This window comes from Centropristis striata, chromosome 9, assembly GCF_030273125.1.
Source record: "Centropristis striata isolate RG_2023a ecotype Rhode Island chromosome 9, C.striata_1.0, whole genome shotgun sequence".
Classification (NCBI taxonomy): Eukaryota; Metazoa; Chordata; class Actinopteri; order Perciformes; family Serranidae; genus Centropristis; species Centropristis striata.
The window spans coordinates 33,109,041-33,123,256 of NC_081525.1; the positions used below are offsets into that span (position 1 = coordinate 33,109,041).

The 14,216-nt window shown below is 40.0% G+C and overlaps 1 protein-coding gene across 1 annotated transcript; it reads left to right on the forward strand.

The window, feature by feature from the left end:
* Nucleotides 1-1,721: 1,721 nt before the first annotated feature.
* On the forward strand, nucleotides 1,722-12,967 carry lhx4 (LIM homeobox 4). The gene is made up of 6 exons (XM_059341621.1): nucleotides 1,722-1,800; nucleotides 5,497-5,668; nucleotides 8,765-8,967; nucleotides 9,553-9,707; nucleotides 10,413-10,584; nucleotides 12,055-12,967. The coding sequence occupies exons 1-6, from the start codon at nucleotides 1,722-1,724 to the stop codon at nucleotides 12,441-12,443; spliced, it is 1,170 nt and encodes a 389-aa protein (XP_059197604.1). The 3' UTR covers nucleotides 12,444-12,967.
* Nucleotides 12,968-14,216: the final 1,249 nt, after the last annotated feature.

Sequence of the window (14,216 nt, forward strand, 5' to 3'; positions counted from 1 at the left end):
ACAATGAAATAACATAAAACCTCCAAAATAAACTCTGGTGTTATTGTGGTTCACGCTGCTCCAGATGTGTGTGTGCTGAGACCTGTCTGTTGGTTCGGATGCGGACCGGCAGGAAAGCGCCACTCTGTGCTTTTCTTTGCACGCTTGAAGTAAATTGGAAGCGAAGATTGAGTTCATCTAGCTTGAACTAGCAGCCCTCCGGGGGGAATATCTTATCCGGGAGATGCAGTCTCAGACGATGGGCTTTGAAATGAACAGTGTCAGGAGGACTGCGCCCAGACTCCTAATCCTACCTGTCACTGAGAGACATCCTGCTGCTGCACAGGCCGGGGACGGGTCAGCTCATGCAGGTAGAGCTGCTGTGGATCTGACTCAGACATGAGTCCAATAATATCACTTCTGTGGTCCCATAGCTGCTAGTGACAACTCAGTGTGTCATATTTTCACTGTAAAAATAGATTTTAACTGATATGTAGCTGGTTTAGAGGAAAAACGCGTTAACGGGTCGTTTTTAGGGAAATATTATAATTAGATATTTTTCGTGCAGATTTCCTTTACATGTACCTTTTATATTTATATTGCATGTAAGCCTAAATATGTCTTCTCGCTCAGTGGTTCTCATCTTGTTTAAGCAGAGGGTCACTTACAAGATAGAGAATATAGAGGGACCCTTTAATGGATGTCCCATTGAAAATTTTGGCATAGCCCCTTTTTTTTTACACTTCTGTAGACGTCTGAGTTACAACAAAAGAACATAAATTAGCTTGAAAAATATAATATATTAAACATATTTGCAGATTTTAATTGTAGATTTGTTCGATTGGAGTGTATTCTGAACTATTATAGATATGTTTTAAAGGACTACTAGGCTATTTAAGCCTTTAAAAATAATGGTAATAATAATTTAAGATCCCCAGACCTCACTTTGAGAATCACTGTTTAACCTCAATTAAAATATGAAGAAAGAAAGAGTATTAATGTATCTCCAGTATCACATCTCTGATTATCTATAAATCTCCCATTTTTGGTTGATTCGTGTCCAAAGATGCTGCTGCATGTAGAAGATAAATGACAAAACGTGCAAACCTGCAACTCTCATCTTTTCTTTATAAATTGCCTGATTGTTAAATCTTCAAAATCAGAGTGAACTGTTGCTCATTTTCCTGGCTACATGCATGGGACCCCTCCTCCTCCTCCTCCTCCTCCTCATACCAGAAGGAGCCCTGCTGGCCCGGGGCCCCTCCAGGAGCCACTGCAGTGAGCTATTTATGGTCTCCACAGGAACAAGGTCCCGCCTCTCCTGAGACATTTTCATATACCATGTTAGACGCCTCTCCTCCTCCTGCTTTCTCCTCCTTCTCTTGTACACCTATGGAGGATGCTTTCCGCCCAGGGGGCCTCCTCTTCCTGCGCTCCTATTGGTTCCCCGGCGAGCCTCTGCCGCGGTGACGTCAGGCCCCCGCCGCCCCTGCAGCGCTGAATGGACCGAGCAGCCTGTCTGATTCACTCCAAAACAGCTCGGCACGGCACGGACACCATCCCGGGAATAGAGACCTAACAGGGATAGAGGCTTTGACGGGACAGCAGAGGAGAGCTCAGTCCTGCAGAGAGGAGACAGAAAAAGAGGCCTTTTTGTTTTTTCTCCACAAGACAGGACGGGGGAGTGCGCCCACCGTGTTGCGGGTGTATGTGCGTGCGTTTGTCTCCCGGTTTGGATCACGATGATGCAAAGTGCGGCGGTCCTACCGACAGAGAGTCCTGTAAAGAGTTTACCGGAGATTCTCGGAGTGCCACTGCAACGTAAGACATTTTTTTACCCTCCTTTTTTTTAATTATCAATCTGGAAACCGGTTGGCGAGTGCACCCTGTGCTGCAGGGAGAGAGGGGGCTTAGTTACAGTAACCTCTCTGTCTTAGACTGTCACGTACAGGCCAATGATGTGTCATGCTGCTTATATTTTAACGAGCATAGATGTCTTAAATAATACTGATTATTAGCCTCAAAGCCAAGCAGCCACCATCCCGCATGTCCCATTAATCTCTGCAGCCTCACGAGCCTCACTGTAGTCTGCAGGATGCAACACTTAGACTGCACTTTAATCCCATCCTCTTAGGAAGAACAAAAAAAAGATAATTTCTGATATTTAAAGAATTAGCATTTAATTGTACAGTCTGGCCTCAAACTTTGTTGCATCCCTGTCAGGTTGTTGGGCTCACAGTGAGCCTGCATGCAGCTGTTAATGTGTAAACGAGCCTGCATGGTCAAGAGATCAGACGCAGTTGTCATCACCCATCAGACAAACACACGCTGAGTTTGATTGACACTCATTACTGGGTCAAATATGACCCACACACTTTACTTTGTCGTTTTCGTCTCTGAAGCAAGGCCTTGATTTTTTTTTACAATTAGGGATGCTTTTAAGTGGGACTGTCACAAATAATATGTGCAATCATTTATTGAGGATGAGACCAAATATTTATCACAGTTTTTTTTCAACATCTTCCAGCATCAAAGGTGAGAATTACTTTATATCTGTTCCTCCCTGCGTGTTAGTCTGTCCCAGGCCCTTTATAATCTGACCGTGCAATCAAGATAGAAGTGCAATGGGATACATCTCTGCTCTGACCTCTTTATTTATAGGCGAGTTATGGACCTGCTCTAATAGGCTCTCCCAAAAAACGAAATGGGATAATTACTGGACAAAAGTGATCCTGTAGCTTTTATTATTTAGGGCAAATTCTAACACACATTTGGCTTCAAAATAACACATTTTGACCAAATTGCTGTGGTCTGATTAGTTTAAACAAACAGGAATAAAAAACAAAAATACAGATGAAATAGAATAATGATATCGTGTCATTTTAGCCATCTGACCAAAGAAAAAAGAGACTATATGGTGGTCGGCTTATGCTCTTTAATTTTATAAATCGAGGCAGATTAAAAGATTGGATAAAGATCCTGCCACTCAGCCCCCCTGCAGCACCAGCAGCATTCATCCTGGATTTAAACCTGGATTATTCCAGGAATAATTCACTCTAAACATTTATTTTATACCATGGACAGAGTGCTCTGCTGACTCAGGCCAATTACACCCAAACCTTAACCTGAAAAGCTATTAGTCTGGGATATAAAGTGTTTACTTCACGTTTAATTACCACAAATCATTTGACAATTGAAAGTATAAGAGGCTGCCAGAGTGCACTTATTCGTATATAGGAAGAAAAACCCTGTTAGAGCAGTTTGGCTGCTGGACATCATGAGGATGTGTTTCACGGAGGTGATGAGACTGAACTGTGGAGTGAACTGAGAGAGTGGAGAGTGGTGGCAACAGATACACAGATATGAAGACCTCCTGAATGCACGAGGTCCTCTCTCTCTCTTTCTCTCTCTCTGACACACACACACACACACACACACACACACACACACACACACACACACACACACACACACTGAAGCTGGACGGTGGACTTTCTCTCGTTGCCAAGATCGTGCTGCTTTCCTTTCAGCACCACTTCTCTCGGTCCCGTTCAGCTTCATCCACCCACCACTTATCTACCAGATATTTAAAATGTCTCGAATCGCTCCTCATATTAAATAAAGCCAATACACAAATGCAATCCTTTCTAAATGATTTCTTCTATCATCCCTGCACGAATAGACTCGGCGTGGAGGTGAAACAAAGCCTGTAACCTCCCTGTGTCTGTGTAGGAATGTTGCTCTGCATTTATCGTGTGCATCGCTTTTTATGTTGGTTTTTATGCTGCAAGATGAAGCCACATATGTATACGATATTTATGCGAGTTATATATTTTTCTTCTTTAGAAAAACGAATTACAAAAAATACAAAAATCTGTTTTGTACATGCGTTTGGCATATTTCAACGTATCTTATTTTACTCACAAATGTCTCAAATTAATGCAATGCAAAAATAGCGCTTCGTTTTTTAAGGCTGCCCTTGCATTTTAAAAACAATATCGGCTAAAATATGGGTGTCCACGTTGTGTGCAGGCTGCCTCCATGTTGCATAAGTCGAGAGCTTTGAGGTTTTGTTTTTTTGCAGACTGTATGCTGTGATGAGATTAAACATAAGACATCTTGAGCTCTAGACGGTTATTGTTAGATGGTGTTTTGTCTCGCTGCCGCAGCCAGCTCGTGTGTGTGTGTGTGTGTGTGTGTGTACTGGTGGTTTCTGCTGTGTCCATTTCTCCTCGATATTGATTTTCCATTATCGGATATCATGGATGTTTGACTGAGTGAAGCCGCGAAAGAAAATGTCGTAAAAATATCACTGCTATTTACAGAATATTAAAAGGAAGATTAAAGATTGTTGTTTATGTCACGGGGCGAGGCCTTTTTTCATAATATGCATTACGGATTGAATGTCTGTGAAACTATGCGTTTCATTTTGACTAAAGACACAAACTTTAATGTCTATTAACATACATAAATGATGGCAGTTGGTTCCTCTGAGAGGAAATGCGCATTTGGTTGTGGATAAACATTTGACTCTCATTGATAAAATAATCGTGCAGTTTATTGTAGTAGATTATCAACGCCACTGCGAAATAAGTAGCCGAATCGGAAAGGTGAAATACCAAGTGGCCACTGTGTCAGAATGTGCACATGTAGTTTTCTACATGTTGTTGATGAAAAAATAATGCAGAACTGAATCTCGTCTTGACCTTGATTTGCCACCAGAGAAAGCAACCTAGCGATATGATCAGGCTCCAGAGGAGATGACCTGGTCAACAAAATTAACAAATATGAATAAAAACCAACCTGAATGTCATAAAGAAGCCCAGGTCTGTCTCTTCTGTGAAACAGCCCCGGATTCAGCACCTTGGACAGAGCCGGACAGATTTCATAAAGCGCTTTAAACACAATGAGATTTAAAAAAGAAAAAAAAGGCATCTAATTTTTTTTTGTGTGTTTAAAGATGATAAAAGAAAATTAAATTCATTACGTAAATTAAAATGACTAAAAGTACGAATGGAGCGAGACAGGTAGATAAATGATTTTAAAGAAATATAACTAAACTAAATAAATTGGACTAAGACATAATAGGCCTATATATATATATATATCATATATATATATATCAGAAATTTAGTGAGAAAACTTAAAGACTGGAGTGATAAAAGCTTTTAGAATAAAAAAAGACCCTGTATCTTTAAATATGATAGCCAATAGACATTTACTATAATACGCTGTAATATCATAATATCTGTAATATATCATAATAATGGTTTAGAGAAAAAATATATTAATATAATATTGTGCTTTTTTGTGGGAGAATGTACTACAGGCTAAGGCGTAATAGGGGGGAACATGTTTTTAAGTACAAAGTTCAGATTTGAATTCATGTCACGTTAGGCATAAATTAAATTGTTATTTTACCGTTTGACAACGTGTCTGTAAAACATGTATTGCTTGGGATATCAGGGGTTGGCTCACCGCTCTCTCTGCTCACCGTGTGCCCTTTTCTCCCCGCAGAGATCCCTCAGTGTGCCGGCTGTAGTCAGCACATCCTGGACAAGTTCATCCTGAAGGTGCTGGACAGACACTGGCACTCCAAGTGCCTCAAGTGCGCCGACTGTCAGACTCCGCTGGCGGACAAATGTTTCTCCCGGGCAGGAAGCGTCTACTGCAAGGAGGATTTCTTCAAGTCAGTGGGCCTTTTGCTTTTTTGCTTTCTTATTTGATTTATCTCAGTGATGAAGTTATACTATTTGTTCATAGTTAACCTGGGATCTCTCTTTTAAAAATAAATAAATAAATGATTTGTTGGCCTGAACGTTGAGAGCCACTTAACCCTCTGGGGTCTATGATGGTGCCGTCCTGATCAGATCATGTGACGTTTAACAAAAAAGCTATAGGTCACATGGAGCGCTGCTATCAACTTCACTCCAAAGTACAGACTTGTGATTTTCTCCCAGTTTTTGTTTGACGTTCCTATGTCATGTAAAACCAAATATATCATAGTTTTAATTTAAAAGTAGCCTGATTTTTGAGCGTTGGTGTAGTGTAGTTTTGCACATCGTTTGTTTTTGAAGAGTTGCAGCTAACAAGGGGAAAAAAGCCTATAAATAAACATGTTTTTATTGGACTTTTTTTGCATATAGTTTTATTATATTTAAATGTTTACCTTTTTATGCTAATTCTATGTTTACATTTTCAAGTTCCAAAACAGTTCATTGAGCATATTTGCGGTTTCTATTGTCGTAAATAATATCATTTTTCAACTCGGATTTCATGAATTTTGGGCTCAATATGTTGACCAAGTAGGTTAAAGTGAGAAAATAATTGTCAGATCATATAGGTGAAAAAAATGGATACCGAATATTGGTATAGTAGCCTAAACATTTTTATGTGGTACATGTAGGGCAAAATCTGATAGGCCTGTATTCAAAAACGGCCAAAATAGGCTCAGACCCCAGAGGGTTAACCCTGCTGGCTAATTATAACCTTCCTAGAATAACGTCTAAAATCTAAGTTGCACCCAGACAAAGTAACATTTTGGTCACTTAAACCACTAATTAGGGTGGAGAGTGACTGTTACTCTTTTCTTTTTGCTTTCTTATTGTATATCTCAGTGATGAAGGTTTGCTATTTGTGCATAGTTAACCTGGGCTCTCTTTTTTATTATTATTAATTGGTTTGTTGGCCTGTAGTTAAGAGCAACCTCGTGTCTGACAGCTAATTAATGGTTGACCTTTGTAGACTAACGTCTAAAATCTAAACTAGCTAAAGTCATATTTTGGTCACTTTCACTACTATTTAGAGTGTAAATTGACTGATTTCAACAGAGACAAGAATGTATTTAAATTTACAAAATAACCTAGTCATTTTTATTATATTTTGTTAAAACATTTTAGCAATATAGCAAGGTGAAGCTATAAGAAATTCTAGCAATCTGGCAATATTAGCTTCAACCATTAGCCTATACCTATTAGCATAAGCCAAGTGTTTCTCCTTTAAATATTATTGTTTGGGAATTGTTTTACAGTTGCCTTTGCATTTCTTGGAAAGTGATACTATGTTATAACAGAAGATAATCCATTTTACAGCTAAGGTTGTATCAATTTTATTGCTATGTCTTAACCATAGACTGTATAAAATAGGTCTTAACCAAAACGTCCACCTGAAGAGCTACAACCTCGATTCCACATGCAAAATCTAAACATTTCCCAGTTTGAACATTAAGCATTTTGACTTTATACTTTATCCAACTGAGTGTAGGTCACAAAAGATTTGCAAATCATTGCATTCTGTATTTATTACGTTTTTTTCACAGTGTCACAACTTTTGGGGAATAAGGGTTGTAGAACATTTAAAATATTTTGGTGAATATGAATTAAATCCAATTACTTTGCTGGTCTGTGTCATAACCCAGCTCAAGGCATCATGCTGGACCTTATTTACTGATTTATTTCAGGACAGGGCTAAATCTAACCGTTATTTTCTTTGTAAAAATAATCTTTTGATCATTTGTTTGGTCTATAAAATGTCAGAAACTAGTGGAAAATGTTTGATCAGTTTCCCAAAGCCCAGAATAACTTCCTCAAATAGCTTGTTTAGTCCTGAACTCAAAAGTTTATTTTCATAAAGCTATACAGATATCAGTATATTTTCAGTAAATTATCAAAATAGTTGTTGATTAATTTAAAAGTTGAAAACGAATGGATTGATATTTGCAGCTCTATTTCAGAATTGAAATATGTGCTTATGGTTTTCATAATATCCAAAATATGCCTTCATAATTGGCTGCTGACATCATGAGAAAAAGCAGAAATTTCAAAACAAAATTGAAAAAAATTTTTTCTGTTTCTGTTCTCTTTGTAATTTCTCCCCCTTTTTTCCCCAAACGTTTGTATTTCTGAGGCATCACAGAAGAAAATTGAGTTTGACAAAACAGGATCAGCAGCTTTTTACTAAATTGTGTTTGAAAGGTTTTAATGCTCGAAGCTTGAATGAGACCTAAAGAGCTTTGGAGTCTTCACTGAGAACTAACAGTGTTAGCCGACCCCAGGGGATGTCAGGGAGACGCTTGCATGTTCTGTACTGTGGAAAGGGACATATGTTAGGCTGGAGAACATGCACACACACACACACACACAGAAATACACACACACACACACACACACACAGAAATACACACACGTGCATATACACACAGATTCAGTGGTGTCTGCTTCCCAGCAGTGATTTGGAGGCTTCACCTTGCTCTTTTTATTTCTTTGGGTTGGTTGTGTGATTTAAAGCCTCTCCTGAGTCAGTGTTTTATTGGTTCTCCTCAGGGTGTGTTTACTGTGGCCACCCCTCCTCCTCCTCTTCCTCCTCTTCCTCTTCTTCCTTCACTCCCTTCACCTCCTCCTCCTCCTCCTAAGCTCTCAGTACTTCATCTGTAAACACATAAACATGCAAACGTGCACACATACACACACACACACCACACAGTGCATTGATCCTCTCCATCCATCAACCTGCGGACAGGTCTATCGTTAACAGAAATGCATTCCAGTGCTGATTTTTCTCTCTGCAACAGCTGGAGCTTCTATTAATACAGACACCGTGCCATCATTCTTGGCTGCAGTTGACGAAATATCTGTCTGGCATGTGAAATTTTAATCTTGGTTGGTCTCGCTATCTCCACCAGCCTGTGAGGCGGGCATAAATGGGAGAAGGATGTCAGTCTACCCTGCTGCTGGTGTTTTGCATCAAATGTTCTAATGGCAGCTCTCTTCTTCATGTTTTCCTGCAGACGTTTTGGAACAAAGTGTGCATCATGCCAACAGGGGATCCCTCCGACGCAGGTTGTGCGGAAAGCGCAGGACTTTGTGTATCACCTGCACTGCTTCGCCTGTATCATGTGCAGCCGACAACTGGCCACCGGGGACGAGTTTTACCTCATGGAGGATGGGAGGCTGGTGTGCAAGGTGGATTATGAGACTGCAAAACAAAATGGTAGGTCTGCATGCATTGAAAATATTAAAACATAAACAGAGACTCAACTAAAAGTCAATTTGAAACACAAGTGCAGGTTAAAAATGTTCCTAAAAAGATTTTTTTCCACAATCATTTACATCCAAACAGTCAGGCACAGCCTATATGTCAGTCTGTCCTGACTTACTTGCATCAGAATCACAGTAAAAGATGTGACAGATCAAGCTCTGCACACAGTGTAATGCAGTCAAATGACTACTGACTGTGGGTCTATGTTGTTTGTGGTCTGGGTGTGTATGCTGTCTCTCTCCCTCCCTCTCTTCTGAGATTTTCATGCATCTCTGATTGATTATGTAAAGTGAAGCAATGCTCTTATATGGTGCGGCCCCCAATAACTCTGTTCCTCTGGCGCTCCGGCTGTGTAGATTTATGTCCACTGCTGTGGGAGTGGGACAGATGCACAAGGACAATAATACACTTCCATACATGACCATTCACTTCATTTAACTCACATTCGCTCCATGCAAAGGCCGAGGGGCACCGACTGTAAAGGCAATGTGACAAATGTAAAAAGAAGTCACTCACACTTGTAATGATGTTTTCCAGATGATTCAGAGGCGGGGACCAAGCGACCGAGGACCACCATCACGGCCAAGCAGCTAGAGACCCTCAAAAGTGCCTACAAAAACTCGCCGAAGCCGGCACGCCATGTCAGAGAGCAGCTGTCCTCGGAGACAGGGCTGGACATGAGAGTAGTGCAGGTAGAGGGTCTTGTCTTTTTTTCATATTCCTGCAAAAGGCTTTCTTCTGTTCTTATCAGCAACCTGTACTGAGCAGCAAAAAGACACCATGATATCGTCCTGATTTGAGAATATTTAAACAAGCAAAACATTTTCATCATAAAGCTTTTTCACAAATGTTTTAGCTCTGTATGCTAATAATTACAAGTTAAGGGTCTCTAAGCAGTTACCTAACGTTTGTTAAAACAAGGCCACAGGCCTTTATTATCAGATTTTGGAGTGAACAAGAATTTATTCTATTTTAAAGATGGCACAAAGACATAATGGAAACGCATAACCTCCTAATGATATTCATGAAACTTTTTATATTTAACAACTTTAATTCTTTTGGAGCCTCTTTTTATGAGTCTGTTCTCTCCTTTAACATTTTTTTCTTCAATTTCTTGAGTTTTCTGTTGATTTAATATTCAATTATGAATTATTTTTGCAACACCATTTGGAATCTTGGTCCATATTTATGTTAGTTAGGATGAAAATCATTATTCCACTTTGTATTCCAATGTGTTCACAACTATTTTGGGTCAAACTAAATAGTTATAAGAGTTTTACATTTCAAATATTATAAAAACATTGAGTTTGTCCAATATTATTCATGATAATTATAATGATTATTTAAAATATCAGTTCTTATTTTCCCTTAATGCTGATTGTTATTATCTTCGTCAGGTGTGGTTCCAGAACAGGCGAGCGAAGGAAAAGCGTCTGAAGAAAGATGCAGGTCGACATCGCTGGACTCAATTTTATAAAAGTGTCAAACGCAGCAGAGGAGGAACTAAAGTGGAGAAGGAAAGCTCGGCCGATGACGCAGGACTTAGTGACAGTGAACTGAGCTTCAGAGGTACGTACTGTATGGAAAACTTCAACCGAGTCTTGTGTAGCTCCAGAGAGAAATTCCTGAAAAGGAATTGGCAGTGATGCTGTCGTGCTAGAGTCCCTTCACATTAAGGGAGCCTAACAGCTGCTAAATGAATGTGTCTTTGTGGTAATTCATTTGTTTTTTAGCATTGTTCAGTGCACATTGTCAGGAAAATCCAAAATTGCATTCTCATTTCACATTCCCCTCACACCACCCTGTGGCCGCTGACGCATCCTCCTGCCTCCATTTGTCGCTGTGATGGAGCTTATTGGAAAAGAGGGATGGTCCTTAGTGGGATGCAAACGACATTTTAGACATCTCTGTGTTATTTAATGTTCACATACCCCGTTTTGGGTAGTCATAAAAGTCTTCAAGCCACTTTTAAAAAGAAGGCCATTTTTATGAGAAATGAAAACATGGTGACAGAAACTCTATAAAGCATGTGAGGCTTTTAGTCAATTAGAGAGAAAGCGCTCTGGGGTATTGTTGTTATTGAAACCACTCAGGGGAGGGATTGAGATGGAAACAAATATTTTGTGCTGCAGTAATTACACACATACAGACTTCCTTTGTTAGAGAGGAAAGTAAAGCACATCCTTTCTTACCAAAAATGCTTAGCAAATAATTAGCAGTGGCTCAGCGGTCCACTTACTGTAGCTGTGAAATCCACATAATGTTGCCACAATAAATCTCACTCATAAAAGCACTTAACTGTATTGAAATATAACAACTATATAATGCTCTCACAGTTGACAGCACTGTTGGTGTGTCAAAGTTTTTACACCCTTCATGCTAAGTAGGATTGTAAGAAAATGTTGAGACACTTGAGTAGCCCGATATTATTGTCATACTGTATGGATTCTCAGATACGGTTTTCATTTATAAAAAATGATTTTTATGCAAAGATTCGTAGCAGACAGATTGCACAAAAAGTAGTGATACCATGCTACTGTCCCTGTTTGATGTTACAGGGAATGTGATTAATGCAAATTGATATCCTACTGTAAACCTAAGTAAACTTTTTTTTTTAAAACTTGGATTTTATGCATATGGGGATGTTTTCTTTATACAATGACCTAAAATTAGATTAAAAAAAAAAAAATCACAATATATCACATAGGGGTGTCTCAATTGAAATTCTAAATTGAAAATCATTTAAAATTAGCTTATGATTTCAATTAGTGAAATCAAAAGCAAGATTAGCTAAATTTAAATTTTGCCTATATGGTTTACAATGGGATAGCTTTCAGTGCTAAAAAAATGTAAATTAAAAATTGAATCAAATCCTGACTTTAAATTAAGAAGTTGAATTGAATCATTGATTTGTAGAATTGTGACACAGCTAGAAGCCCAATGTATTGAAACGTGACCCCTGTATCATGATTCGTGCCTTATTGCCAGATTCTTGCCAATACAAAGTACTAACGCTAAGTGATGGCATCTCCTCCACAGACGACCAGGTCCTGTCAGACCTCGGCCACACCAACGGGCTTTACGGGAGCGTCGGTGACGTGACCAACAGCGGGGTGCTGAACGGAGGCTTCTCTGTCGACGTGTCGGGACAACCCTATCACGACATTCGAGCAGGGAGCCCCTACGGTCTCCCTCAGTCACCCTCCTCTATCACCTCTCTGCCCGGCCACACGCCTCTCCTTAACAACCTGGGCTTCAGCATGGACAGTCTGGTGGCGCAGGGCGGGCCGGGCGGTGTGGGACAGGCTCTGAGGGCCATGGCAGGGGGCCCGACCTCAGACCTCTCCACGGGCAGCAGTACAGGATACCCCGACTTCCCCACCAGCCCCGCCTCATGGCTGGATGAGATGGACCATTCCCAGTTTTGAATCTAGCAGAAGATCGCTGTGGGGATACGACAAAACACACAGACTCACAAGGCTTTTTACATTTCTTTCTATCACCCTCCAAGACTGGTATATTTTGTGATTTGTGGGTGAAGAGAAGAAGAAAGAGAAGAAGTGTGTCTCTCAGTCCCTCAGCAGTTGTAACGGGCCGAACAAAAGCAGCGAAGAACACCTCTACACAGCTGAATGTTCAATCTCAACACTGTATCATACAATTTTTTGATATCACCTGACATTATTTTGTTCTTTCACTCTGAGAATGAGACTGGATATCGGTGGATTAATGCTCACAGGGGAGGTAATATCGCCCCCCCCAAAAAATATACCATCCCTGTCTAACAGCTACAACAATAGGGCTACAATCTAGATCAAAGTCCCTATGAGACCCAGGAGGCACCTGCATGCTTCTGATACATAAAGAGTAGGACTGCTGTCTGGCCATATCGAAGCCTTTTACATTGGCAATGCACTTTACTCTCCTCTTCTTTTTCTACACATATGGACAGGACTGCAGAGAGAGGAAGAGAGAAAGAGAGGAGAGACATATGCACAAGGCAAAACACAGTGTTTCATTGGGAGAGAAATTTACAAGAACAGTGGCACAAGTGTGAATTTTGAACCATGCTGATGTTTTTTAATGTATTGCTGAAGCTTACAAGTTATTAGGAAGTAGATGGCCGTTGGTCTGTCCGTCCGTCTGTCCGTCCGTCTGTCTGTAGAAACTGATGTCTCCTCTGTTTGAATGAGGGCGAACACTGTTTGCTACACAGCAGGTCTCTCTTCTATATTTATAGGTGCTTGACTTGTTCTTGTCTGTGTAAAAGCTGTCTGAGAGCGGACGTTCGTCAGTATTTAACTATCCGTTTCCAGACTCACTGAGCAGGCAGCGAAGCTCGTGTGTTGGAGGACAGTCAAAAGGGTTTGGAGGGATTCAACTCAAACCATTCTAGTAATATATCACACATTTAAATTATTAATTTATTTTTTTTAATGCACAGATGTAAGACAAGCAGATTCCTTTTCAGATATTATTGAGAAAATTAGATGGTTACGCAAATACAGAACAGTTGACACTCAAAACACCAACAAGTATTAGCAGAAACACGGATAAAAAGTCCCTTTGTGTTGGCTCTTCTGTTTCTTCAGTCTGATCCAGGCTTCTCTTTGTAATCTACTCAGTCCAGCAGAGCTCTAGCTTTGCCTGCTATCAACCTACTTACTGACCCCAGATGTGTTGTCAGTCTGTTCTCCTTCTGCCTGGCCTCCATGTCAGAAGGATTACCACAGAGCTCCCCCACTATCAGAGCTGATACCCTACTGTCGCTTCAGTGCTGGCATGACTGCTGGGCTCGTATGTTTCTTACAGTTCAGGCTACATCAGCAACATCTTAAAGCCCCCGCGACAGCTGAGATAGAAGCCAGATTCACTAAAAGTTTAGGTTGCTTTGAAATTAGGGCTGCAACTATTGATTATTTTCATCTTCGATACATCTTTTGATTATTTTTTCAATTAATAGATTGTTTGGTTTATAAAATGTCAGAAATTAATGAAAACTGTCCATTCCAGCTTTTTGAAGTCTAACATGATTTCATTAAATGTCTTATGTCAGTCCAAAACACAAAGAATAAGCAGAGAAAAGCAAGAAATCTCCATAATTGAGAGGCTGAAAGCAGCATTTTCTGCTATTTTTGCATGAAAAATTACTTTAACAATTAATCAATTATCAAAAGTTGATGGTTATTTTTCTGACGGTT

What these genes read in the sequence shown, in the direction of transcription:
- lhx4 (XM_059341621.1), top strand. Translation starts at nt 1,722, where the DNA reads ATGATGCAAAGTGCGGCGGTCCTACCGACAGAGAGTCCTGTAAAGAGT. An exon ending in TGGACATGAGAGTAGTGCAG is followed by an intron (nt 9,708 to 10,412) that starts GTAGAGGGTCTT and finishes TATCTTCGTCAG; the next exon opens with GTGTGGTTCCAGAACAGGCG. An exon ending in CAGTGAACTGAGCTTCAGAG is followed by an intron (nt 10,585 to 12,054) that starts GTACGTACTGTA and finishes TCTCCTCCACAG; the next exon opens with ACGACCAGGTCCTGTCAGAC.